Here is a 27268-nt window from a genome sequence, read left to right as displayed (position 1 = left end):
GGCAAGCAGGGTGATGAGGTACCAAAAATGGTGGGTGAGGAATTTGGCCAGATGTCAAGGGTGATCACAAATCAAGGGTGACCAGGTATCAGGGACGGGAAATTCTCTCTAAACTGACGTAGCCAGATTCTTACTAAAACTGGCCCATGTGGGCCCAACAAGGATGGATAGCTGAGAAGAAGCCTAGCTGAGAAGAAGGCTTAGCAGTGCACGACTAAGTTTTGGTCAAGGGGAGAGCCTTCACCCTCACCTTGGAAAGCAGAACCCTTGGCTGGTACTGCCAGCACCAACCCTACTTGATCTGGTTCCAGGGCCTGGCCCACCCCTACTGCCCTGCCCTGTTTAAGAGACAGGTCCAGATCAAGACAGGGCCCGAAAGTCCTGCAGGCATGAGGACCTGGCTGCCACCCAGCCCTGGCTGTTCACCACCCACAGCCTCCGGATAGCACTGAGGGTGACGGGTTGGGCAGAGCAGAACGCAGTGCTGGAGAGCCCTGCACAAAGTTTCCCTGCTTCTATGAATTCGACTACTTTATATACCTACGTCCTATAAGCGGAATCAGACAGCATTTGTCTTTTTGTGACTGGTTTATTTCACTCAGCATAATGTCCTCAAGGTTCATTCATATTATAACATGTGACAGAATTCCTTTCCTTTTGAAGGCTGCATGATATTTCATTCTATACCACATTTTGCTTACCCACCCATCAGTGGACTTTTGCGTTGTTTCTGCTTCTCGGCTTATTGTGAAAGTGCTGCCACAAACATGGAAATATCTTTTCTAGACTCTGCTTTCAACTTCTCTGGATTTATACCCAAAAGTGAGGTTGCTGGATCACATGATAGTTCTATTTTTAATTTTTTAAGGAACTTTCATACTGATTTCTACAGCAGTTGTACCATTTTACAATCTCATCAAGAGTGCACAAGGGTACCAGTTTCTCCACATCCTTGCCAGTGCTTATTTTCTGTTATTTTTGTAGTAGCTATCCAAATGGGCATGAGGCGTTATTTCATTGCTGTTTTGATACACATTTTATCTAGTCATTCTTAAGTAATAAAAGCCCTTTGATCATTTTCAGCTCCAAAGAACAAGCTCATTTTATAAATGTGATAGGCAGAATAACACCCTTTCCCCTGCAAAGATGCCCTAATCATTGGAACCTGTGGGTGTTTTGCTACATTGCGAGGATGAATTAAAGTTGCAGATGGAATTCAGGTTTCTACAGCTCCTCCAACCCCCAGTTGCCTGTGACTTTTCCAGAGTTAGAAGAGTTGGAGGCTGGGAGGAGATGTAAGGGGCAGGAGACACCATCCTTATTGAAGGCAGATGTAGTCTGATGTTTGCATCTTCTGAGTGGGGCAGATTCCCAATGGTGATTCTTTCTCTTCTGTAGCACTTTGTGGGACCCTCAGTCAAATGTATCCCTTCTAAGCCCTTGGGCAATCCTTGTCCCTGGTCAGCTGCTTCTCACCCCATCCTCATCCTCTGCAGCCAGTGGTAACCTCCAGTCTCTTTCTGATGAGAGCCCCTCCCCTTAGGCATGAAGCCTTTTGGGACAGGTCTTTTCCAACAATCCCAAGGCCAGATCCTTCCCACAAGTCCCCTTGGCTCACAAGAACGCGCTGCATCTTTTCCCCACCCCCACCAGTGGTAGACGTGCAGTTTTCTCTCCATTGGAGAGATATGGCTTTGCTTGGCCACAGGCAGGCAATTCTAGTCACAGTCTTTGACCTCAGAGAGGAAAGACAAAAGCTTAAAATTCATTAATGTGACTGATTTTACAGTCTTGAACTTCTTCTAAAAAATGGCCTGGGTTCATTCAACATTTTCTTTTGATGGATATTATAAACTAACTTTCTATTTCTATTTTTTAAAATTTTGCCCAAGTTCATTCATATTTATCTAATACGTGTTTGTAGAACATAGCTATATATAAGCCAGAAATAGTTTCATGCAGTGATAATACAGTTGCAGTTACAGTAAATGAAACGCTCAAAAGAACTCAGGAATTTTGAGATAATGCACATTTTTTCCGTTAGTAATTTTTTTAGAGCTATTTGAACATTTCCCCCAAACTCCTACACTTTCTGACATCAAGTTCAATATCATCGCATCATATCTATAGAGGAAAATAACACTTTACAAGAACTCTCAGCTAATTGCGAGTAACTTTAGCCACCACTTCCTCCTTCTCCTTTCTTTCTGTATCTTGCTCAAGGTTAAGTTTCTCAAAGATTTTTCACATCGTGAGAAAGATTATTGCTGATGTCACTGATGACATAAACTATCATTCTTAATGCCAATTTAAACAACATTCCAACCCAAGTCCAGGATACCAAAACCAAAATTATCTTACAAATGAGAAATTCTCAGTAATTTCTCCTTTGTAGATTATCTCTTGGGGGAAACACAGGAACTGATAACAGTTGTTCACTCTTAGAAGAGAACTGGGGGCCTCAAAAAATGGGGAGGAGGAAGACTTACTTTTAACCAAATACCACTATGAGTCTTTTGAATTTTACACTATATATTCCTAATTCGAAAAATTTAATTTTAAAAGTAATAATTTGCATTTGAAAGTATGTAGCTACCATTCTAACATTCAGTTAATGGTACAAGTAGCAGTTACCTTTTGGTATCAGAAAACAGAATTTTTAAAGGTTAAGGATAAATTGAATTGTGTGTGTATTAGATCTAGGACTTGAAATCAAGTTAAGCCTGGTCAATTTTTGGCGTTTTTCTCCTACTTTCTGCTCTCAGATTGCTTAATATTTCAATGAACAAAGAGACAGCTTGGTTTTTGTGGGAGGAGGTTTGTAGAAAGTCATGTCTAGCTGGCTGACTGACGTGTCTGTTGCATCAACGGTGGCCCAGGGATGGGTTAAAGGAATGGGTTAAAAAGAGGCTCTTTCCCACAAGCCAGGCATCCACACCCAAAGCGAAGTGGAGAACCAAGGTCCCAATTTCCCAAGCAATTGGTCCAGCTCCCAACAGTGAAGAAACGATCACCCTGGGGCCATGTCGTGTATATGACAAATCTTAAAGGGAAGGTCCTGACCTCCTGAGCTCCTGTATGGCTTTTCTAAGCCTCAGCTTTTCTCGTTTGTAAATCAGGAATAATAATAACCTACATTATAAAGTGGTTGGGAGGACTTGACATGGTGCTTATAAAACGGCTTGCATAGCATCAGGCGCATAAGAGTTGCTCAATACATGGCATCATTTGTCCTTGTTGTTGTTACTAGTAAATATAACTAAACATCATAATGGTGGAGCCCATGGATTGGCTCATTCAATCCTTATTTCACATTCCTTCTGGGTAACTTCCTGAACTGCCACGTCTGTGAAACGAGGAGCCACATTTCCCAGACTCCTTTGCTCTTGGGGTCTGGGTACCAGTCGAGTTCCACCATTTAGAGGCAATCACATGAGATTTGGAAGATGGAGGAGGTGGAGGCCATCTTCCTGTTGCTGTTTCTTTTGCAAACAAAGTTGCAAGGACATGAGTGGCACGAGGCAGGGGGACAGGGAAGAAAGAAGCTGCTTGACCTCCAATTCACAGCTGCAGTGTTTGCTCTTGACATCAGTCAGTGGTGTCCCCTGATTTCCATTCCTCTAGCCCTTCCAGTGACTTCATAAGCATTTAATTCCTGTATTAAATCCTTTCTGTTCAAAATACCTAGAGTGATGATTCCTATTTCTAGAACTGAATTCTGTATGATTCAGGAATGAGTGTTTTATCTAAGGAAACATTATATGGGAACTTCGGTGAAAGAATTTATTTCATACTATTGCCCCAAACTTACTTAGATTTAAATGATAAGTTCCCATGTTTAAACCAGTTCAGTGATTTCCTAATTGATGCCATTCTCTTTGAGAGTTGTTGACATAACACAATTAAAGTTTCCTGGGCTCCTGAACAGATAACTCTGCTCTGTATTTGTCTATCATATTAAAAGACAGAGTATATTTTTATGATGATCATAACCCATTCATTGTCTTTCTTATGTTTTATTTGGTTGAAAGGAAAATGGTCCCTGAAATAATTTTGCCTCCCAATATCCATTCTTCCTTCCTTTCTTAATATTAAGAACTCCAATTTTTAACTGGAGACACCAACCCTGCTAAAATTTCCTCCCACTGTCCCTTAAAGCTAAATCATAGTTACATGACTAAATTTTGGCCGGTTAGGTGTAAGAAAACGTGTTTTGTAATTTCTAAAAAGTGTCTTTAGAAGGAAGATTCAGAGGTTCCTTTCCCCTTTCTTCCTTCAGATTGGCTGGAGTGTGAATATGATGGCAGGAGCACTAATAGCCACCTTGGGTCATGAGGTAGTACACTAATCATGGCAGAGTAGAAGAGAATGAGCCTGTTGCCTGAAGAGCTGACACATAGGCCTGGATTGTGTATCTCCAAATTTCTTTTACATGAGAAAAAAAAATCAGTCTCTAACTTCTTAAAGTCACTGTTATTTTGTTGCTGATTTGTTATTATATGTAGACAAATCTACCCCTAATTACTATAAGAACAGTCAAACCTTTTCTATCCATATCAACCATGTACTATTTCTCAGTTTCTAAAAACAAGTGCATTCTCAAAAGCTGACCAGCTCCTGAAACACAGTAAGGCATGCTGCTAAAAATGATAATCTGGGTTTAGAATCAAGGACATAAAATGATTTCACTGAGCCAACTCAGTGTATGCCGCAGCAAAGTTTGTAAGCCAGATGGATAATTCTGATTTACTCTGTTACTTTCAAAACAAAATCAAGGCATCAATTTTAGGTTGAGGAAATGGCCAATCCTCAACCCTAGCTAATGGCCCATTGGGACTGGAGTTATTGCTTTAAAATCGCTGAGTTTTGGTTTAAACTGGCCCTCTGCTGGTCACCGTGTGACCACACCACAGTTGATAGCACATCCAATGGCATAATTTGCTTTGCAACTCTCTATTCCAGAGCCCATAGATCAGAGGGTTAAAACACTGGGCAAATGCAAAGACTCCAAAAAGCACCAGATTTAAAGCAAAGAAAAATTCCCCACACATCTTTCCCAAACCTATGAATATCAGGGTTGGTATCACATGTAGGGCCAGCTGCACTAAGTGAATTAGCACTGTCTTCCTCGCCTTGACATTTGATCTATTAAAATGGCCAGCCCGCTTCCCTTCTTTGTAGATCAGAGAGTAACTTATAAGAATGGTAGACAGAGGAAGGAAAAGGAAAAGCATGCCGACGGCTCTGGCAGGAACGCCATTCAAGATCACTGGGCAAAGGGGTTCAGATTTTAAAACAGCCTCCTGGGTGGGGTTAGTGCCTTCTATAAGAAATAAGCAAGCATTCTTTAGTATAATAATTAGCCAAGCCCCAGCCAGAATCTTATACTTGAAAAGATCTACAAAGGACAGAGATTTCAAGGGCCAACAAATTGCTAGGCAGGCGTTGACAGCCATCAAGGCCAGGGTGACGAGAATCCCTTCTCCGACACTTAGCTGTGCCCCAAACACCAGCCAGCACATCAGCACCGGGCTGTTGGCCAGGAGGGCCCGCATCCCTTGGAAAAGCACCCCCAGGCCGCAGTAGGAGGAGATGCACAGCAGATGGTGGCAAAGGAGGAGGTATCGGACCTTTCTCCTCAGCTTGGAATTCTGCAACACTGTGGCGATAATGATGACAGTGATGAAGGTGGCAAAGGAGAAAGTCACCAGGTATACAGAGGCCTTCACTGTGGCTTCCAGCCTCAGCCAATCTGATATGTTACAGCGCTCAGAAGACACATTCATGATCTTGAGGGCAACTTGGCTTTTCCTGCAGGAGAAAAGACCAAGATAGAATGAATCTGGGTTACATCTTCTTGTGTGGTTTTCCAACTCTCTGACCTTGTGAATAGTTTCAAGGAACAGATTGCACCTTTTTCAGCACAGAGGATGACAACTTTAGTGCTGACAAGGATCAAAGAAACAGGAGACATTATCTGGAGTCTTCATTTCAGGGAAGAGGCACTGTGATATCACGATTGATAATAAATATATATTTGGTCTTCATTCCGTTTCTGGCACAGAGCTCCTAAAACCCTTGTAACTTCCTAAGTGATGAGATCAGCAGATATCTTCCGTTGTGTTAATGCGATGACTTTCAGGAAGGCCTTAGGTCACGTAAGAATAGGGACTGTTGCCAGAGGGCCCAACCATGTGATTAGAGGCTTGGAACTTTCAGTCCCACCCCCCTCCCTCAGCCTCCAGGTACCCGGAGAGGGGCTAGAGGCTGAATCAATCACCAGTGATCTAATCAACATTGGCTATGTAGTGAAGCCTCCATAAAAGCCACAGTACAGGGCTGGGAGAGCTTCCATGTGGGTGAACACGTGGAGATTGGGGGACAGTGGCACGCCGTGGGAGGGCATGGATGCTTTGTGGCCCCTCCCCATACCTTGCCCTATGCCTCTCTTCCATCTGGCCATTTCTGAGTTATATCCTTTTGTAATAAGTTGGCGATCTAGTAAGTAAAATGTTTCTCTGAGTTCTGTGAGCCCCTCTAGCAAATCAATTAAACTCAAAGAGGGGTTAGATCAGAAGCACAGGTGACAACCTGGACTTGCAACTGGTGCCTGAAGTGGTGGTGTGGGGACAGTTTTGTGGGACTGAGCCCTTAACCTGTGTGATCTGACTCTATCTCCAGGTATACAGGTATACAGGTTCAGAACTGGTCAAAAAAAAAGAAATTTCTTCTGTATAGTACAGAGAACTATATTCAATATCTTGTAATAGCCTTTAACGAAAAAGAATATGAAAATGAATATATGTCCGTGTATGCATAACTGGACATTGTGCTGTACACCAGAAATTGACACATTGTAACTGACTGTATTTCAATAAAATTAGTAAATTTCTTGCATACAAAAAGGAAAAAAACAGTGGGTTGAATTGTAGGACACGCATCCAGCTGGTGTTAGAAAATGGCTTTGTTGGGGGTTAGTGGGAACTCCACATGGGAACTGGAATCAGAATTTTAGACACAGGCTCAAATCATACAAAAGGAAGATTCGAAAGATGTACTCTCAGTACTCAGCAAATTGCTGAAAAGCAGGTTAAAGTTTTACTGCTTAGGCATCATTTTCCATCTTTGATTGTGAGAGCTTTTTCTCATTTTGGAGCACAAACCATGACATCGTTAAAGTCAATTGATTGGCCACCAAACACTTGTTAACATTTAATGCCTGCAAAGGTCCGAGGGAGAAGTTAGGCCCAAAGCTGTGAGGAATGTGAGGAAGTCGCTGGTGCAAATGCTTGAATTCATCTGGGTCCCTAAGACACGAAAGGGAGAGTCACAGTAATGACGGCAATCGTGGGTGACATTTACCAAGTACTTCCTAGGGATCAAAAACCGTTATCTGAGCAAATTCCTTGGTAACCCTGGAGTATGTTTTATTTTCCTCCACGTGGTTTATTATGCACTTTTCACAAATGGGGAACCTGAGACTTCAAGTGGATAAGTAGCCTGCTCAAGACCATGTGGTGGTTACCTACTGGGGCCAGGGTTTGAATGTGGGAGGACAACTCCAGAGCCCACTGTCTCAACCACGACGAGGAGGGTTCTGTCCAATGCAAAGCCAAATGAATGCATTCTCTCAGTTCAATGTCATTTGACAGACCAACTGGCCCCATTTGTAGAAATATTGTTTCTGTTGTTAAGGAGCTGGAAGACTTCCTTCCCAGGAAAGTGCTGGGATCTCAGGATTGCTGAGGGACAGGAACCACTGAAATGATAAGACGTGTGCAGTAGCCTGACAGACCTCAAGCATGTACAGCAATGAATGACACACTGTGTGGCAGCCTGGGGAGCCCCCAAACTCCAATATCATTGTTGTCCCTGTGAAAGTCTGCTGTAGAGATACCAACTATTGCCTCCCCACTGCACCACACTCAGGGCGATGGGCCCCACCACAGCCTGGTCAGCTTGCTTCCTCACGAACTATAGCATCACCTCCTCCTCCATCACAGCTGATTGGACTGGCAGTAGACATCTGTCTCAGGGAAAATCACACTGCAGACTGTGCTGAGTCTACCAAATTCTGTCTCTTAAAAATCCAACCCAAGAATTCACACAGAGTCCAAGTGTGATGTCGGGTAATTGACCTGCCAGTCATGCTGGAGTGTGGATGAGTGGAAGAGAGAGGGAGGAGAGAAGCAGAAGGAAGAGAGGACCATGAGGTCCCTGAGGGACCACAAAAGTCCTTGCAGGACAGAGAGCAACCTGGGCTCCTGAGCTTCCGATTCCACCGAGAGGCCTTGAATTTTCTGCCCTCGAGTTGTAAAAACATCACACATCCCTTTACTATTTGAGCTAGCTTAAATGGGTCTCTGTTCCTTTATTCTGGCTCCTACAGATCAAAGTATGTGAAACTGACCCTAAAGAGGCACCATAAATGCTATTGATTTCCTAAGGGGCAAATCACAATACAATGATTACAATGATTACAGTGATACAATGATTTCAACTTTCTGAGAATCTAAAATGCCATAGCTCCCTACAAAATCCCTTGCTGAAGGCATCATTTGTCCCCCCAGCCCCCCCACACACATATATTGTGTTGTCACCCTTTGTGGAGAATTTTCCCTGTTCTGGATTTTTGTGCCATTGTCATGTTGTTGAACTCCAGGCTTTCATTCTCTCTACTCTCCAGCTCTTCAGAGAAAAATAGAAATCATAATTATAGAATTATAAAATTGTAAAAATAGAATTGTAATGGTCACTGTCATTGTTAAGATTTCTTTTAGCAGCAGACTTTTCCCATCAAAATCTTCCACAAGAACCCCACAATAATAAACAGAAAAAAACACGCCTGCCTGCATGAAATGCCTCCTCCTTAATCTCTCACTCACAGAGCACCCAGCTGTACCTGCCCTCAGGGGACCACCATAGAAACCGAGGGCCCCCACAAGGCTGCATGAAGACTCTGGGGAGACATAACAAACACTCTTCCCTTAGACTGGGGGAGTCACCCGAACTGGGCTTTAAGCCTAGACCTGCTCCCAGCGAAGAGTACGACTTTGGATACTGAAGTCACTTTGCTTCTCTGGTCCTTGGCTCTTTGTATCACCTCCCTGCGGTGCTGCCAAGCTCCACGTCCCTTCTCTCTGCATCTACAGAGTCATCCTCACGCACACCCTCGATGTCCAACCTGAACCTGGGCCTGCAGTGTCTGGGCTCTCACTTGTTCTTGAAAACAAGACCGCCCACCTCTGCCCCAGAACGTCTCATCTTACTTCCCATTTCAACAACTTAAACAGAGCCCCTGACTCTCTAGAACAGGGTCTACCTTGTCCTGCCAGACCCCCTCCCAGGATCTGGAATCCAGCCCCCGAGCCCCAGGCTTAAGGCAGGAGCCACAATGATGACTGCGCCGCCATCACTCCTGGGCTCACGGCTGGCGGGTCTGGCACAGCTGATGGTTATCTTCCCCATTATTTGGTCTTGCTCCCCAGCCCCCATTCTGCCCAGAATCCCAGTCGTCAGCTGTAGCATCCCTGCTGGATTCTTCATTCCTGCTCAGCTGGACCTCCCTGCACCTGCCTGCCCCTCCCTCACTCCCTCCCTCCCCACGTACACCTGCCTAGTTCATTTGACAGCACCTCCCCAATGGCTATGGGCTGGGCTTGACCCAACTGTGTTCTAAGACTCGAAATCCTATACAGAGTATGAGTGACTGTCATTGTGTGTCCTTTGGAATAAAATGTTTAAAGCCATCCCTGAGTTACAGCAGCTGCAGTTATAATAAAGTTTACACCACAACACTCCTCACCACCCCCTCATCTGGAATGATTTCAGGGAAAAATTTATTTTTGAGACCAGGCAAGGACTAGTTTCTTTAGTTTGCTACGATATCTAAGGCACTAATCATCGTGGTACCGCATTCATCACTGTACTCAACCGGTCTCCACTGAGCATGAAACATACAAAGCATCGCCCTAAGCAGTGAGGCTGAAAGGTGGTAAAACACAGAGCACACAGAGGCTCATTGTCCAGTGGAAAATGCCAAATACAATGTAACAATAACCAAAAGCATCATGTCTAGTTTTAGTTATTTATCAAATGCATAAGAAAGCTGGGTGTGCTATGGGAGGGCTGTTCAGAGATAGAAGAGATCACTGTGGCCTAAGGCAGTCAGAGAAAGCTCCCTGGAGGAGGCGAGACCTGAACCAGACCTTCCAAAGAAGGAAAGTAGAGCAAAGAAGGGCAAGGGTGAGGTGGGGAAGGGAGAGAAGAGGTACAGATTCCAGGCAACAGAGAACAGTGGGAGCCAAGGTGGGACCTTGGTGTTCAGGGGACAATGGGCAGATCGCTATTGGTGGAGTGAAGGCTTGTTTAGAGGACTAAGGATCAACTAAGGTCGGGACCAGATGTGGAGTGCCTTGATACCATCCGGAGTGTTCAAATTCATTTTGTGGCGATAAGGAGGCTTGCATGATTAAACTTAGGAGCAGCACATGCCACAGGTTAAGAACCATAGGAGATGCCCTGCCTAGTGGCACAGTGGTATTTGACAGGTGCTTTGCAGAGCAGGCAGCCCCTGAAGGAGAAATTTGCACAATGAAGACAGTACAACCACAGCAAATAGCTTAGAATACTTTTTGCACACGTGAAATCTCCAGGAGGGTTGCAACTGTGCAATATCAATGAGGGCAAGTGGTGTTGCCTTTAATTTATCTATGAGACCTCAAGAAGATCAGTAATTTATTCAGGATGGTGCAGCCAGAAAGAATCTCCTGGTTTCCAAATTCATATTCCTTCTCAGAGGTTTATTTGCATATCAACAGCACTTGGCAACCAAACCCATATAATAAGCCCTCATCTCTGCATATTACTTCCACTTAATGACAGTTCTTAGATTCCTTTTCTTCTGGAATTCTAAAGTGCGGAGTAAGTGTTTCCTTCTGGCCCAAAATCTTACTTTGGCTTCAGCTTTGAAATAAAATCCTGGAGAGACTATACTTTCAGGGATCATTTCTATAGTTTGAAATAAAATCTTGGCGCTAAGAGACTTCAGCAAAGAATTATGTCCACAATTGCCCTGAAAAAATCAGAATCAGCCACCACCACTCCCTGCACAAATCCTGTAGGAAGCAGATGGGTAGGAGGGCTGGAATGGGTACAGACAGGATCAGTGAAGTCCTGGGGGTCTCATCCTAAGCGCCCTGCTTGGGACAAACTCCTGAGGGCAACACGCTGCCCTCAGTGAAGGACTGAATATATGAACAGATTTGGCCAGACCCTTTATAAAAACAGAATTCAGACCCACAACCTGCAGCAAACTGCCCAGGAAACCAAGCCCTTATCTACAGTGACCAGCCCAGGAAGGCAGCCTGCGGTAAGTCAGACCTGGGGGGCGTCAGACAGCTGTCTCTAGTGACAAACCAGGAAGCCAAACAACCCCTGTAACAATCTGTCCAAAACAATCAGGACTTGATTAATAGCAGACAACTTCCCTAATTTTTGTCCCTGCTTCCAACTTAGGACCAACCAAAGTCAAATAGGTACCCTTAACTGATCACATAGGACACCCCAATTCCTGTTGGCCACCTCCAGCTTCCCCAGGCCCATAGTCCCCCATTAGGGCTCACCTCAAGGCCTCCCTTTTTCCATCAGAAAGCTTTCCCACTCCTCTGTGTGCTCGTGAGTCTCGCCAAAACGCGGATGATGGTGGCTGACTCCCTGGTTCTAGCAAGCACAGAAGAGATAGCCTTTGTTTTTCTCCTGTGGTTGGTCTTTGTTTATCTCCACATGGGCAAGAAAAGACAGTGCTAGCGGCCATGCATCAGGACATGCTCCGGGAGCCCTTTCTCCAGGGAGTAATGCATTTGTGGCAGCTCATGCTCCCTCTCCATCCTCTGCCCCTCCCGGCCAGCAGCAGGAGCGCTGCGGGGAGCTTGGGCCGAGTGAGACAGATTCCCTTTGTGGAGAGTCAGCTGCCACCCTGGCCTCATTGTGAGCTCTGGGTCACTGAGCAGGGGGAACTTCTCACTTTTCTTACCTCTGAGGGTCCACAAGGCAACCATTCCTCAACAGACAGCACACTTGGGAAGAAAATCAAAGGAGCACTGGATGTAAAAATGTGAGTGACAGGCCTGGAATGGAGCATAAGAAAATTATATTTGGTTATGACACAGACAAAATACAATAGCAGGGGGAGGGTACAGCTCAAGTGGTAGATAGAGCACATGCTTAGCATCCATGAGGTCCTGGGTTCAGCCCCAGTACCTCTTCTAAAAATAAATAAATAGACCTGATTACCGCACCCCCCAAAATATTTTTGAATATACATAATAGCAGATAACATGTGTTGACTGTTCACTGTAAGACAGTGCTAGTGAGGGCTGACTTCTCCATCTGCACAACAAGCCTATTAAGTAGATACTATCATTATTCCCATTTTTCAGTAAAGAAAACTGAGGGATAGAGGAAGGAAGCAACTCGCAAGAGTTAATCAGCTCATGACAGCGATACTGGAATTTGAACCAGGAAATCCACCTCCCTACACCATTCCCTAACCCCCTGGGCCCAGGGCCCCCATTCAGGAAAAGTCAATAGTTAAAAGTTGTAAAAGGCTCCCACACTTCTCAGGGAGTTGCTGGTGAGTGGTGAAGTCTGGCTTCAAACTCAGTTGTTATGATTTCCAAGATAACACTTTCTTATTGTCATTTGTTGAGTTTGAAAAAAAACTCAATTATATTGCAGCCATAGTGATGTACCATATTGACGCATGTGAACTGAATTCTTTTTGAAAAAGAAAAAAGAATAAAAAAGACTGACTAGCTGTTATGGTCTGAATGGTGTCCCTCTGAAATTCAAATGTTGAAGCCTTAACCCCCAGAACCTCAGAATGTGACTGTATTTGGAGATAGGGTCTTTAAAGAGGTAACTAAGTTAAAATGAGGCCATTAGGGGGCGCTAATCCAATCTGACTGATGCCCTGTGTCCTTGTAAGAAGAGATTAGGACACAGAGAGAGAGACACTGGAGATGTGTGTGCTTAGAGGAAAGGTCACGTAAAGAGATGGTAAGAGACCAACCACCCGCAAGGCAAGGAGAGAGGCCTCAGAGGAAACCAGCCCCGCCAGCACCTTGACCTTGGACTTCCAGCCTCCAAGACTATGAGAAACTAAAATTCTGTTGTTTAAGCCTCCTAGACTGGCATTCTGTCATAGCAGCCGAGCTGGCTGATGCAGCAGGGAGAGGCAGCTATTGGCTGCCACCTTACCTCCAGGGCGCTGAGCATGGCTTCCCATGGCTCCAGCCAGACTCCCCCCAGAACGTGCGCCTGGGAATTTCTGAAGGAGGAGAGAACTCAGACATCTGAAAGGGAGAAAGGCTTCCCTTCCTGGACGCTCACCGTCAGTCAGTGAGTGTCTGCCAAGACCCGGGCCAGTATCTGACTTACTGCCAATGAGAAGAGCTCATTAGCTGAGAACAAACTTCAGAAATGATTTCCAGCATGAGTGGCTCCCGGCAGAAGGCCAGTGAGAAAAAGTGGATACTTCCAGAATGGCCCTTCAAACCCTTCCCAGATGATCAGACCTTCTCCTCTTCCACAATAAACATGTCACCTTCTCTTTAAACATGTCTTCCCCTTTGCTCTAATTGTAGCCTTACTTCTTTGGTATTTTAACAGTCAATCTAGTCTGTGAAGCTCCTGTGATCCCGTCTGTTCTCCTCCTCCAAGCAGGCAGGAAGGAAGGGAGGGAACTGGTGTTTGCTGAACGTCAGGCACTTGACAGCAAGAATAAGCACTGAGTAAATATTAGCTGTGGTTGTTAACCTTCTGGAAGCAGCTCCCAGAGGCGACGTGGAGAACCAGGTGAGACCACAAAGCCTCTGAAGATACACCCCGGGACTTCTGACAACAGAGGGACTACACATTTTTCTAGTGAGTGCTTTCCCAGGCAGTTAAACTTTGAGTGTTAATCTGCCTTTTTTTTTTTTTTTATAAAAAGGGAAATTCTCTAGCTTCCTTCCCCAACTTTTTATAATCAGAACTCTGATCTTCTAAGCGCTCCTAGGATTCCTTAATCTAGAGACCCACAACCTTGTTTTAATAAAAACTTGACCTTTTCTAAACTACTTAATGCTCAAAAACACTTCTTAAAAAGCAACGTGAACCACACACCTACAGTCAATTAATCTTTGACAAAGGAGGCAAAAATATACAATGGAGAGAAGACAGTCTCTTCAGCAAGTGATGTTGAGAAAGCTGAACAGACCCATGTAAATCAATGAAGTTAGAACACTCTCTCACACCATGTACAAAAATAAACTCAAAATGGCTTAAAGACTTAAATATAAGACATGACACCAGAAAACTTCTAGAAGAGAACAGACGAAACATTCTCTGACGTAAATTGTAGCAAGACTTTCTCAAATCAGTGCTCCAAGGCAAAAGAAATAAAAGGAAAAATAAACAAATGGGACCTAATCAAACTAATAAGCTTTTGCACAACAAAGGAAACCATAAACAAAATGAAAAGACAACCTACAGACTGGGAGAAAATATTTGCAAATGATGCAACTAACAAGGGCTTAATTTCCAAAATACACAAACAGCTCATACAACTCAATAACAAAAAAAAAACCCAAACAAAAAAATGGGCAGAAGACCTAAACAGACATTTCTCCAATGAAGACATACAGATGGCAAATAGGTACATGAAAAGATGCTCAATATCACTAATTATCAGAGAAATGCAAATCAAAACTACAGTGAGGTATCGCCTCACATCAGTCTGAATGGCTATCACCAAAAAATCTACAAATAGTAAGATGCTGGAGAGGGTGTGAAGAAAAACGAACCCTTTTTACACTGTTGGTGGGAATTTAAATTGATGCAACCACTATGGAGAACAGTGTAGAGATTCCTTAAAAACTAAAATAGAGTTCCCAAATGAGCCTGCAATCCTACTGTTAGGCATGCATACAGAAAAGATGAAAATTCTAATTCAAAAAGATACGTATACCTCAATGCTCACAGCAGCACTATTTACAATAGCCAAGACATGGAAGCAACCTAAGAGTTTAAAGTAATAAAATAGAATTTTTATTGACCTATATTTGATTTACAAGTGAATGGATAAAGATGTGGTGTGTGTGGAATATTATGCAGTCATAAAAAAGAATGAAATAATGCCATTTACAGCAACATGAATGGACCTAGAGATTATCATATTAAGTGAAGTCAGACAGAGAAAGACAAATATCATATAATATCATTTATATGTGGAATCTAGAAAAATGATAAAATTAAGTTATTTACAAAACAGAAATAGACTCACAGACATAGAACACAAATTTATGGCTACCAAAAGGGAAATGGGGGGAGGGATAAATTAGGAATTTGGGGTTAACATATATACACTACTATATACAAAACAGATAAACAGCAAGGACCTACTGTATAGCACAGGAAACTATTCACTATCTTGTAATAACCTATAATGGAAAAGAATCTGTAAAAGAATATATATATATATGTGTGTGTGTGTGTGTGTATGAATCACTTTGCTATACACCTGAAACTAACACAACATTGTAAATCAACTATACTTCAATTAAAAAATGAAAAAAGCACACATGCATCTTTACTGAATATCTTGAAATTTTTTTCCCAATATTTCAACATTTTTAAATTTTGCTAAAAGTTCACTTATAGTATTAACTGGCTGAGTGGAAGGTAAAAGTTATATGGCATTTTTCCTTTTGATTTTACTTGACATTATTCTATTTTTTTTTGATAAAACAGAATTTTTACTGATGCATATTTGATTTACAACATTGCGTTAGTTTCAAGCATACAGCATAGTGATTCAATATTTTTACATATGATATGCCATTAAAAGTTATAAGATAATGGCTATAATTCCCTATGCTGTACAATAGATCTTTGTTGCTTATCTATTTTTTGTTTTTATATGAGTCTTCATTTATTAAAATATTTTCATTCATCTACTATATTTTTAAATTTTTCCTATATGATTTTCTTATATGATTTTTTCATAATGATTCAGTTATACATATGCATATTATTTTCATACTTTTTTCATTATAGGCTATTACAAGATATTTAATATAGTTCCCTGTGCTATACAGTAGGACCTTGTTGTTCCTCTATTTAACATATAGTTGTTAGTATTTGCAAATCCCCAACTCCCAATTTATCCTCCACTCCTCTTCCCACCCTGGTAACCGTAAGTTTGTTTTCTATGTGTGGGAGTCTATTTTTGTTTTGCAACTAAATTCATTTGTGTCCTTTTTTAGATTTCACATATATGTGATATCATATGGTGAATAACTTAAGATTTGGAACAGCAGACTGTCCATGGACAAGGGCAGGGTGAAATAAACCCTCAAACTGGGAATATAAATAAATATTCAAGGAGGAAGTATTGGAAAGAAGGTAGCTTGTAAAAATGGTGGTGAAGCTCTTTCATTTTATAACTTAGATAATGATAGGTGTTTGTGATCCGAATTATTATATTAACAATAATGTCTGTATGAACAAAGAGGACACAATTTAATGACAGATTTCATTGTCCTGTATATATCTGCAGACAGAAATAAGGCATCAGGAGTCATTCCAGGATTTCAGAAAAAGATTGTTCAATACTAACTACAATAGTGTCATATGTAACAAATAACATTTTCATGAATCTTAGAAACTTAAGTAAAAAGTTTATATGAAATTATGGTACAGTAGTTAAAATAAAAGTCACTCAATTCTACTTGGGTGGAGCTCTCTGCACTGACATGGGAGTAATCAAGGAACAAAGTGGCAGAGATGGCTAGCTATTCAATCAATTGATGAATTCCAACTATCTATGTGCATGGATGTAAGAGCAGGGATACTCAGTAACCAACATGGGCCAAGTCTCTGATGTCGGGGAGTTTACACAATCCCGAATGTCTAGACAGTTACGTGGCAGGTAGCAAACAGATGGCCTTTCTCCCTTCATACCTATTTCTCTGGACGCCAAAGGTCAATTTGATGTCTATAAAGCACGAAGAGCAAACGGCAATCTATATGTTGCTGAGAAAATGGTTCTCAATAGTACTGCTCAGAATGTGAGAGGATTTCGTCTTTGGTCTATTAGTTTGTTTTTAACAAGAGTTCATCTTGTAGCATTTACTTTTGAAATAAAGCTGAAGCTATTTTAATGTTACATTGCTGCAATTATTAAGCTAGTTAAAAGTTAATTTAGCTGTACATGATCTTAACATTATTAAAGCTTATAAAATAACACATAACAGCCAAGATGGTGAGTTCTGTGCTTTGCTAGTAGGCAATCCTTTACTCCATAGTCAAGGGTATTCTTTCATTGCAGTTAAGACAGTTGCCCCATCCTAAGGCACACCCTTTCTATTTCAGCAGACCACACCTGCCTTTAGCAGTAAACTAGATGTTTTATCAGCACAATCTTGGGAAAGTTGAAATCAGCAGATTCCCTGAAGTGTTTCAGTTTTCTCTCTCTGACTCAGCATTGGCGATTATTGTAAACTTTCTTTCAGGTTTCATTCTATTTCCCCAAATTAACGTACAACTTAATTACAGCTATTCTTACTAACCTTTTTTATATGCTGTAATTTGTTTTACTGATGAAAAAAGAACTCCCTAAGTTTTGAAATCTACATATAATTTACATTGCTTGGTTAGTATTCTTACCTTTATTAGGTATCTTTGCACCATTCATATTATACTGGTCATGAAAAGTCAGCTCTCTAGAGCTGGAAACTACATGATTTTAAACAAATCTTATAACTGAAAGTGAAAATTCATGGAATGCCTTCACTTTTTGCCTGCTCTGGGAACTTTTACTTAGTACATAATTGATGATTAACTTGAATTTTTATGTAATTATTGTATAATTGATTTCTCACAATCATCAGAACATATATATTTATAAAACTCCTTTTGCAGGGATATAAGCCGAACTATCACAGCAAATTTTCTGTTACCATATGAGTGGGCTTGCATTCTTTCATGGTAGAGTCCACTTACACCAAGTTATTAAAGTTCTTATTCATTCTCATTAGCATTTATATTTGCCTCTTAGAATTGGCATAGAATTTTGAATCATATTTATAGAGCAAATGTCTATTTCAATACTTATCCTTGAAATTATCTTAAAATATGATTATATATTTTCTTTTTATTTAAGGGAATTATTTCCAAATAGAAAATATATTATCGTCATTTATGTTATTTTTGCAAACATTATTTGCAACTATATTTTGTATTCTTCAAAAGGACTTACATTCTGAGCGTTAGTGACAAAGAAAATTAGTAACTTTGAAATCCCCATCTATATTATCACTGAACACTTTTGAATGATCAAAAAATTTGTAATCAGAATTTTAAAATTCATGCTTTTATCCCAGTTTCTCCATTTACACATTCACCACTTCACCCACCCAATAAACATGTATCAGGCACCCACCATGTTGGTGGGTATGCGAAAATGAGTGAGAGACGGCCTCTAGCCTCAAGAAATTTACTTCTTTGATTTGGAAGTAGGAGCAGGAATGAACCATAGTATCATTTATGAGAGGTGAGGCAAAAACATAGGTAAGTTTCACATATTTTAACTTTGAGAGAATGCATGAAAACCACAAACCTTCAGAATAAAGAAAGGTGAATTCCTTTCTCGCCTTCCCAAGAAGAGGATCTGGGGAAGGTATTCTTTCTTCTCTTGCATGAAAATTCAGAGCAGGAGATGTTGAGATGAATCCCGGGCAGCACAGACATGGGGCTAGCAGGAGACCCCTCCTGGAAAAAAAGGAAAAGCATCAGACTTTAGCAAGGCTGTTTGAAGGAGTCAGAAGAGGGTAAAGGAGGCCTCCAGAAAACCACAGTTGTGCAAAAAAAGGCTGGCACTATGGATAGGAAGTAACGGCAAATCTGATAAAGGCAAACTTGTAGACGGTGCCTACAGAACGAAGAACAGTCAAGAAATTATCTAATTTAAGGAAACATGTGTTTGAAGGGTACAGTTGGCTTGATCTAGATACTGGCCAACTTTGGGGTTTGGCCCAAATGACGAAGAGGCTTTCGAAGCCATCAGAACACAGACATGGAGAAGATGCCCCATCGAAGAACAAAGGAACGGCCATCACAGCAATTCTCCGTGAACGACACAACTGGAGGAATCCAGGTGACAACACAAATACAGGATGCAAGGCCTCCTTGGAGGTGAGGGTGGACCTTAGATAAAGGAACAATGACCAAAATGAACAAATCCCAGCGGTGGTTCCCAGCAAATGCACAGCTGTATCACTCTGGTCTAGTGAGACTCGCACCTGCACTCAAAGAAGCTTCCAATAGAACTCTAAATTTCCCACCTCTCCTTTCACTACCTCCTTGGCCACTTAAACCATCCACTTCCATGGGCTCCATGGTCTATCTGTAGGCTCCTCGGCTGGCGCAAACTCTGCCAAAGCATGAGGCTCACATCACCGATCCCTGGTTATTGCCAACTTTACCTAACTTGAGTATCTCCTTTGTTTCAGACTGTCAGCCTGCCTTGATCCCAGTGTGTGTTTGCCACATAGTCTAGGTCTTGACTTCCTAAGTTCTTTATCCCAAACATTGGCTATTATTTCTCGATGATCCAGGACTGGTGGCCACATGTGGCCATTTGCTTTTTTCAGAGTTGTCAGAGTGATACCATGCAATTCCCCACCTAGACTCCAAGGAAACGTGACCTGGTCCGGAGGCAAATGTACCTACTGGAGGAAGTGCAGTCTCCAGACAGAGGACCATAGGTGATAAAAGAGATGAGCCAGAAGTGAGTGGGGACACGACTGGGGACTAAGTTTGTGTAACCAAGGTAAGAATCCACGTAACCCAGGAGAGGTGTGCTGTCTCTAGGTGGCACGCCCCCCCCCCCCAGAAATAACGCATCCTTCCCTAAGACTTAGAGACAGTTTGCTGATGAGACCAAGGTGCCTCTTTGTATAACATCAGGAGGTGACTGATTGGATCCTGGAAGTGTAATCCATGGAATTCAGTGTATTTGTACATTCAACAGAGGATATTGAAATAACAGCTGAAAAGAGGAGGAAGTGTGTAACCTTGGAAGCAATGAAAAACAAACAGTAAAAAGTTAATAATGCATTGTCAACACTGAAGAAGCAAAAGGGCTTTGATTAATGTAATTTCCTGATCCACTTAACAAGTATATCCCATAAGTAGAGAGACATTCATGAGGCTTCCTCTGTATCATTACAGTATTCAATGAGGAGCTACCATGTGCCAGACTACTGTGAAAAGTTTTAAATGGAAAAACAGAGCAGGATCCCCACATTTGAGGAGCTCATAGTCTTTTAGGGAAGACAGATATGTAAGCAAATAGCTTCAATACTATGAGTTAAGTGCTTTAATTCAAAGTACCATGGAAACCCAGAGGAGTCTGGCCATCCCAGAAAGGTCCAGGAACACTTCTCACAGGCAGTGTCTCTGGGAAACAATAAGGATTCATCCATCCAGCTCTTTGGCCTTCCCATCATTCATTCATCACGTATACGTTGAGTACCTCTGATTGTTCTAGATGCTTTGCATACATTGGCCAAGACAAACAAGGTCCCTCCCGGAATGAAGTTTACATTCTGATGCAGGGAGTGGATGACATCCCCAGGGGAAATACAGAATGGTTCCTAAGACCATCCAATATCCACCCTCTGGCCTCATCTCCTCTCCCACAGGTATTTTCCTGAGACCAGAGTACCCTGACCACTCAAAGTGGGGCACTCTGGTCCTCTGGGTAAGTTTAGCTCTCAGGCTGAAACTGAACTGCTGGTTTGTTGCTTCCCATCCCAGTGGGATGATTTCAGAAGTGCAGGATCAGATAGAATCAAGTTTCTGAAAATGCAGAGCTGGGAATCAATGTAAAGCAGAAGTAAAAGTGAGAAATGGGATCCCCAGACTGACATGAGAACCCCTTACCTTCCTTTACCTGTGGAGGGCTTTCCTGCCAATGGAATGAGTTCTCTTTTCCAGGAAAAAGTATATGGAGGAGCAGCAGGCGCGTCTTCATGAATCATGGGAAGGACTCCCGATACCCAGCTTCTAACGGAAGAGAGTCCAGGGACATGCCTCACTTTGACTTCTCCCAGGATCCCGAGCCTTCAGACCTGGGGCCCCTTCCGTGGTGCCTGGAGCCAGTGTCACACTGTGATTGACGAAACAGAGAAAGAGAAAGCCAGGGACTATCCAGGGTGCTCACTTCCTGAAAGGACATTCAGCGCTCTCTGTCTAAGAAGGAAGTGGAGGAACCCGGACCAGCACCTCCCCTTCTGCACACAGAGGTCCTTCTGCAAAGAGATTCATGCTCTACCCCTTGTGGGGTTGGGACCCACTTTGTGGTATTCAAAGGTGACGAGGGAAAATGTTTCTAGAGAAAGCTAAAACACTTCCTGCCCTAACACTAGGGGAAAATTCTAGCCACTGGAACCAGTGGTTTTAAACCAGGCTAGCCTTCAAAGATCTCGGATTACGCCTTTAGAAATGACCACAATTTCATAACAGAGGCAAGAGAAAGGCAGTTAGAAACTTCTGCAAGGCAGTTGGTACTACTCTGAAAACTCCTATTTCCTGTTTGCCAACACGTCTGCTTTAAATCTCTCAAGCAGTTAGTTACATTGCAAGTGTTACACACCAGCTTTTCCTCCTATTTTTAGCTTTCGTTTCATTTTTTAAAGTTCTTTAAGTAATATATGTTGGTTGTCAGAAAGGAAAAATACAAACATAAAAAGGAAAATTTTTAATTCCCCATATTTCCGCCACTTGAGGATAACCACCATTGGCACTTTGGGGTACATCCTTCCAGCCTTTTCTCTTTGTTTAAGTGGATCTTAGGATGAGTGTCTCAACACCCATTCCATTCCACACCATTGTAGAACATCCACGCAGTTTTGCTGGGATTTATTCCATGCCGAGCTCTTGTATAGATCCTGATTTGGCTAAACTAAATTGCAATGATCTCATGCTTTTACCAGCATCTAATCTAGATCTAAGTCAAAGGATATAAAGCACTCCCTGGCCACCAGGAAAGGCATGCCATCAAGATGGGCCAATCAGAGAGAAGTTTAGGGCCCCTGCTAAAGAGTCGGGCAGGGAGGACATTCATTCATTCATTCAATCCTTCTCTGGGTTTGGACCAGAGTCCTGGGAGCTATTGGCAGCCATTTGCCACCATGAGACAAACCAGCTCTCAGTTGAAACAGATGCTTCAGAAGGTAAAAAACAAGAGATATATTTTTACATCAGGTTTTTGGAGGGAAGGATATAGTTTAGTGGCAGAGTGCATGCCTAGCGTGCACAAGGTCCTAGGTTTAATCCTCAGTACTTCCATTAAAAATAAATACATAAACCTAATTACCCTCCAAAAAAAAAAAAAAACCCTAAAAAATAAAATTTAAAAACTTTAAAAAAAATTAGGTTTTCAAAGAAATTTCTGAGCTGCTACACTAAACTAACACCCAAATCTGTCTTACTTCTGGAGTTGCTTGTTGAAATCAATTTAAATTGAGTTTTCTATGACTTGTAAGTGAGTGCATCCTAAATGACTCATCTCAATATTTTTATAAAAATGAGACCATATTGTACATATTGTTTATAACTTCCTGTTTAAAAATAAGGCATAACCATCATACATTTTCAAGATAATGATATTTTTACAAAATTACTCTTTGCTTCAACATAGTCTATTTTATGGACAAACATTAAGTTACGTATATAATCCCCTACTTTGAGGCATTTACATCGTTTCCAGCTTTCTCTGTATTATATAAACAATTCTGCGTTGAGACTCCCAAATGTTACAGAACACACATTTCCTTAGACCACATTTCTAATGTAGGATTTCTGAGTTAACGTATGTACTTTTTGAAAGATTTTTTTATTCATATTGCCAAATGGCTTTCCCAAAAGGCTGTTTCAATTATATTCTAACCAACACAGAATGAGAATGTCAGAAAAAACTCCCTCTCTCCTCCCAGGCCAGACCCTCAACACATTTAAAGTTTCAACACAAAGTCTCTGTCTGTGTGATCAGTGGTAACCCATTGCTGTTTAATTTGCATTTTTAAAACGCCGTAGAGTGCTTGGAGTGATTATTTTTCATATATTTATTTGCTTATTGTTTTTCTCCTTTTCTGAATTACCACTGACATCCTTTGCCCATTGAAAAATTTTTTTTATTTTTTGTTGAAGTATAGTTGATTTACAATGTTGTACTATTTTCTAGTGTACAGCATAGTGATTCAGTTATGTGTATATATGTGTGTGTGTGTGTGTGTGTATATATATATATTCTTTTTTAGATTCTTTTCCATTATAGGTTATTACAAGTTATTGAATATAGTTCTCTGTGATATACAGCAGATCCTTGTTTGTTTATCTATTTTATATATGGTTATTTGTACCTGTTAATTCTAAGCTCCTGATGTATCCCTCCCCCACCCCTTTCCTTTTGGTAACTGTAAGTTTGTTTTCTATGTCTTTCAGTCTATTTCTTTTGTGGAAAAAGTTTATTTGTGTCATTTTTTTTAGATCCTACATGTAAGTATTATCATATGATATTTGTCATTCTCTGTCTAACCTACTTCCCTTACTACATTAATCTCTAGGTCCATCCATGTTGTTGCAAATGGCAAAATCCTTTTTTATGGCTGAGTAGTATTCCACTGTCTAACTATACCACATTTTCTTTATCCAGTCATCTGTCAATAGACACTTAGGTTGCTTCCACGTCTTGGCTATTGTATATAGTGCTGCTATGAACACTGTGGTGCATGTATCTTTTCAAATGAAAGTTTTTGTCTTTTCTGGGTATATGCCCAGGAGTGGGATTGCAGGTTCATGTGGTAACTCTATTTTTAGTTTTAGGAACCTCCAAACTATTCTCCATAGTGAATGCATCAATTTACATTCCTACCAGAAGTGTAGGAGGGTTCCTTGACTTTTTGTATTAATCAAGTTTGTATTGTTTTTACTTTTAATATAAGGCTGAATTCACATACTGAGTTCATAAATTTGAAAAACAACAGAAAACTTTCAAATTAAGAGTAGAAAAAAATAAACAAAAAGTGTCTTTAAATGAAAAAATCTGTAGCTTGTGATTTTCTAGGGATGTGTTTTAGCTGTTTGATAAGAATGGGTATATTTGATAAGATGACTTCTACTGCATATAATGGAAAACCCCAATGCAAATAGACTTGAGTGGTCCTTAAGACCTTTTCCTCACATAACAAGGAAGCATTGGGTTGGCTCCGAGGCTGGTTGGAGCCTGGCTCAGCGTGGTTGTCAGGATCCAAGGTCTTCCCATCTTTTTGTTTGCCTTCGTCTGCGTGTTGGCTGTTTGCCCTCATTCTGGTTCCCCTCATAAGATGATCGCAGCTGTTCCTGTCCTCATATGTAGACATTACAACATCCGACCTCTCTTCCTGTGTCTTCTTAGGACAAAGACACTGCACCCAAAACACCCAGAGACGATTTCCCTCCAGCCTTACTGGCCAGAAGTTAGTCTGAAGCCCTTTCCCAAAACCACCTTTGCAAGAGAAGGGGAACTGCCACCTTAACTTAGACTGACCGCCAACCACAAGAGATAAACATACAGGAACTGGGCAGAACAGTGAGACTTCCTAAAAGTTATCTGTTCATGGATCAGAAAACTCAATATTGTTAAATTCTCCCCAAACTGATCTACATATTCAATGCAGTTCCAAACAAAACCTAGCAGGCTTTTTGTTTGATAGAAATTAACAAGTTCATTCTAAAATTTATATGGAAATGCAAAGGACCTAGAATACACAAAACAACTTTGGAAAAGAGGAACAAATTTAGAGGAATAACACTGCTGAATTTTGAGATTTACTATAAGAGCTACAATAATTAAGACAGTGTGATATTGGTGTGGAAAAAGACTCACAAATCAACAGAAGAGGGTAGAGTCCAGAAAAAGACTCATGCATGTATTGTCAATTAATTATTGACAAAGATGTCAAGATAAATCAAAAGTAAATGGGGGGGGAGGTTATATTCAGTGGTAGAGCACATGCTTAGCATGCACAAGGTCCTGGGTTCAATCCCCAGTACCTCCATTTAAAATAAATAAATAAATAACCTTATAACCTCCCCCCCAAAATAAATTTTTTTTAAAAAGTAAGTGGAGAATATTTTCAATAGTACTGCAATATTTATTTATTTATTTATTTATTTATTTAGTAAGAGAATGAACTTTGACCTGTACCCTGAATCGTATATAAAATTCAACTTGGACAGATCATAGATCTGCAGGTAAAACAGACAACTATACAATTTCTAGAAAAAAAAATAGAAGAAAAATCTATTGCCTATATAGAACACAAAAAGTTCAAACCATAAAATAAAAAGTGTATGATTTTTTTCAGTACCTAAAATTTCTGCTCTTTGAACTCTCACAACTTAATACTAAAAAGAGAAATAGGTTTTTTTAAGGGCACAGGATTTGAATAGACATTTCTCCAAAGAAGACATACAAATGGCCAAGAGGACATGAAAATGTATTCATGATCACTAGTCACTGGGGAAACACCAGTCAAAACCACAATCAAATATCACTTCATACCCACTGAGAGAGCTAGAGTCAAAAGAACAGACAGCAGCTAGTGATGGAGGGGAATGTGGAGGAATTGGAACCCTCATACAGTGCCAGTGGGGATGAAAATGGTGCAGCTCCTTTGGAAACCAGTTTGACAGTTCCTCAAACGGTTAACCATAGAATTACCATATGATCCAGCAATTCCATTACGAGATGTATACCCAAGAGAAAAGAAAACATGTCCACACAAAAACTTGTACACAAATGTTCACAACAGTTTTATGCATAATCAAAACAACCCAAGTGTCCAACAATCGATGAACAGATAAACAAAGTGGAATATATACAATGGAATGCTATTCAGCCATGAAAAGGAAAGATACATGCTGCAACATCTGTGAATCTTGAACACATTATGCTAAGTGAAAAAAGCCAGAAACCAAAGGCCACATATTGTATGATTCCACTTAAATGAAATAGACTTTTGTATTATGTGAACTATATCTCCATTGTTTTAAGGAAACAGATTTTTTTTTAATGCCTGCTCTTTGAAAGACATTAAGAAAATGGAAAGACAATCCAGAAATAAGAGAAAATATTTTCAAAACATTGACCTGATAAAAGAAAGGTAACCAGAATTAAAAGATCTCTCACGATTCAATAATAAAAAAACAAGCAATACAAATTTTTTAAATCATAGATTTGAACACTACCAAAAAAGATAGAAAAAAAGCTAAAGAGCACATGAAAAGATGCTCGACACTATTAGTTATTAGGAAAACACCAATTAAACTACCATAAGAGAACTCTGCACACGTATTAGAATGTCTAAAATTGCAGGAGAAAAGCTAACGGTACTAGCAAATACATGAATCGGCTGAAACCCTCATCCCCTGCTGGGGGCCACGTGATGTGGTGCAGTTTGGAAAACAGTTTGGCAGTTTCTTTAAAAGTTCACACAGCTACCCCATGACCCAGTCGTTTGACTCCTACATATTTACCCAAGGGAAATGAAAACACGTGTTCACACAAACACCTGCGCACAAATGTTCACAGCAGAATGATGGCCAGTAGCCAAAAAGCGGAAACAGTACAAGTGTCCGATAACTGGTGAACAGACAAACAAATCTTGGTACACTCATACTAAGAATACAACTCAACAATTAAAAGGAAGAGTTAAGCTATATACACACTGACACACACGTTGTGGGTCAATCTCAAAAGCATTATGCCAACTGAAAGACACAACACAAAAAAAGCTACCAAGTGTGTAATTTCATTTATACGATATTCTGGGAAAGCCAAAACTGTAGAGACAGAAATCAAATCAGTGGTTGCCAAGAGTTAAGAGTGAAGGGAGGGCTGACAACAAAGGAAAGAGAATGTTTTGTTTTGATGTGTACTATTGTTTGTTTGTGCTGGTGATTACACAACTGTAAACATTCATTAAAATTTAGAGAACTGTAGGTTTCAAAGGGTGATTTTTTTTTAATGAATGAAATTACACCTCAATAAATCTAATGTTTAAAAAATTAACTGCATTACCTTAATTCACCTCCTCTCTCAAAAACTACATTGAATTTTTTTTTTTTAATTTGGGAACATCCCATAAAGAGGAAGGCACGCCAGCTACATTTACTTTCT

General features: G+C 40.9%; 1 protein-coding gene across 5 annotated transcripts; it reads right to left on the bottom strand.

Annotated features, from left to right (window-relative positions):
• Positions 1-575: 575 nt before the first annotated feature.
• LOC102519641 lies at positions 576-21278 on the bottom strand. 5 transcript variants are annotated; one of them, XM_032480441.1, is made up of 5 exons: positions 20989-21278; positions 18662-18813; positions 12035-12128; positions 11625-11721; positions 576-5811 (listed from the first exon to the last, which is right to left on the bottom strand). In XM_032480441.1, the coding sequence occupies exons 3-5, from the start codon at positions 12057-12059 to the stop codon at positions 4872-4874; spliced, it is 1062 nt and encodes a 353-aa protein (XP_032336332.1). In that variant the 5' UTR covers positions 12060-12128; positions 18662-18813; positions 20989-21278; the 3' UTR covers positions 576-4871. The 5 variants fall into 5 exon arrangements, with proteins under 5 accessions (XP_032336332.1, XP_032336331.1, XP_006183356.1 ...); XM_032480440.1 differs by having other exon boundaries at positions 20999-21278; XM_006183294.3 differs by lacking the exon at positions 11625-11721 and having other exon boundaries at positions 20999-21278.
• Positions 21279-27268: the final 5990 nt, after the last annotated feature.

Source organism: Camelus ferus, chromosome 5 (assembly GCF_009834535.1).
Source record: "Camelus ferus isolate YT-003-E chromosome 5, BCGSAC_Cfer_1.0, whole genome shotgun sequence".
Lineage (NCBI taxonomy): Eukaryota > Metazoa > Chordata > Mammalia > Artiodactyla > Camelidae > Camelus > Camelus ferus.
This window is presented reverse-complemented; position numbering and strand designations above follow the sequence as displayed.

Coding starts and splice junctions, on each gene's coding strand:
- LOC102519641 (XM_032480441.1), bottom strand. CDS start 12,059: ATGGTTGCCTTGTGGACCCTCAGAG. Junction 11,722..12,034: donor TGCCTTGTGGACCCTCAGAG/GTAAGAAAAGTG, acceptor TGTGCTTGCTAG/AACCAGGGAGTCAGCCACCA. Junction 5,812..11,624: donor GGAAAAAGGGAGGCCTTGAG/GTGAGCCCTAAT, acceptor TTTCTCCTGCAG/GAAAAGCCAAGTTGCCCTCA.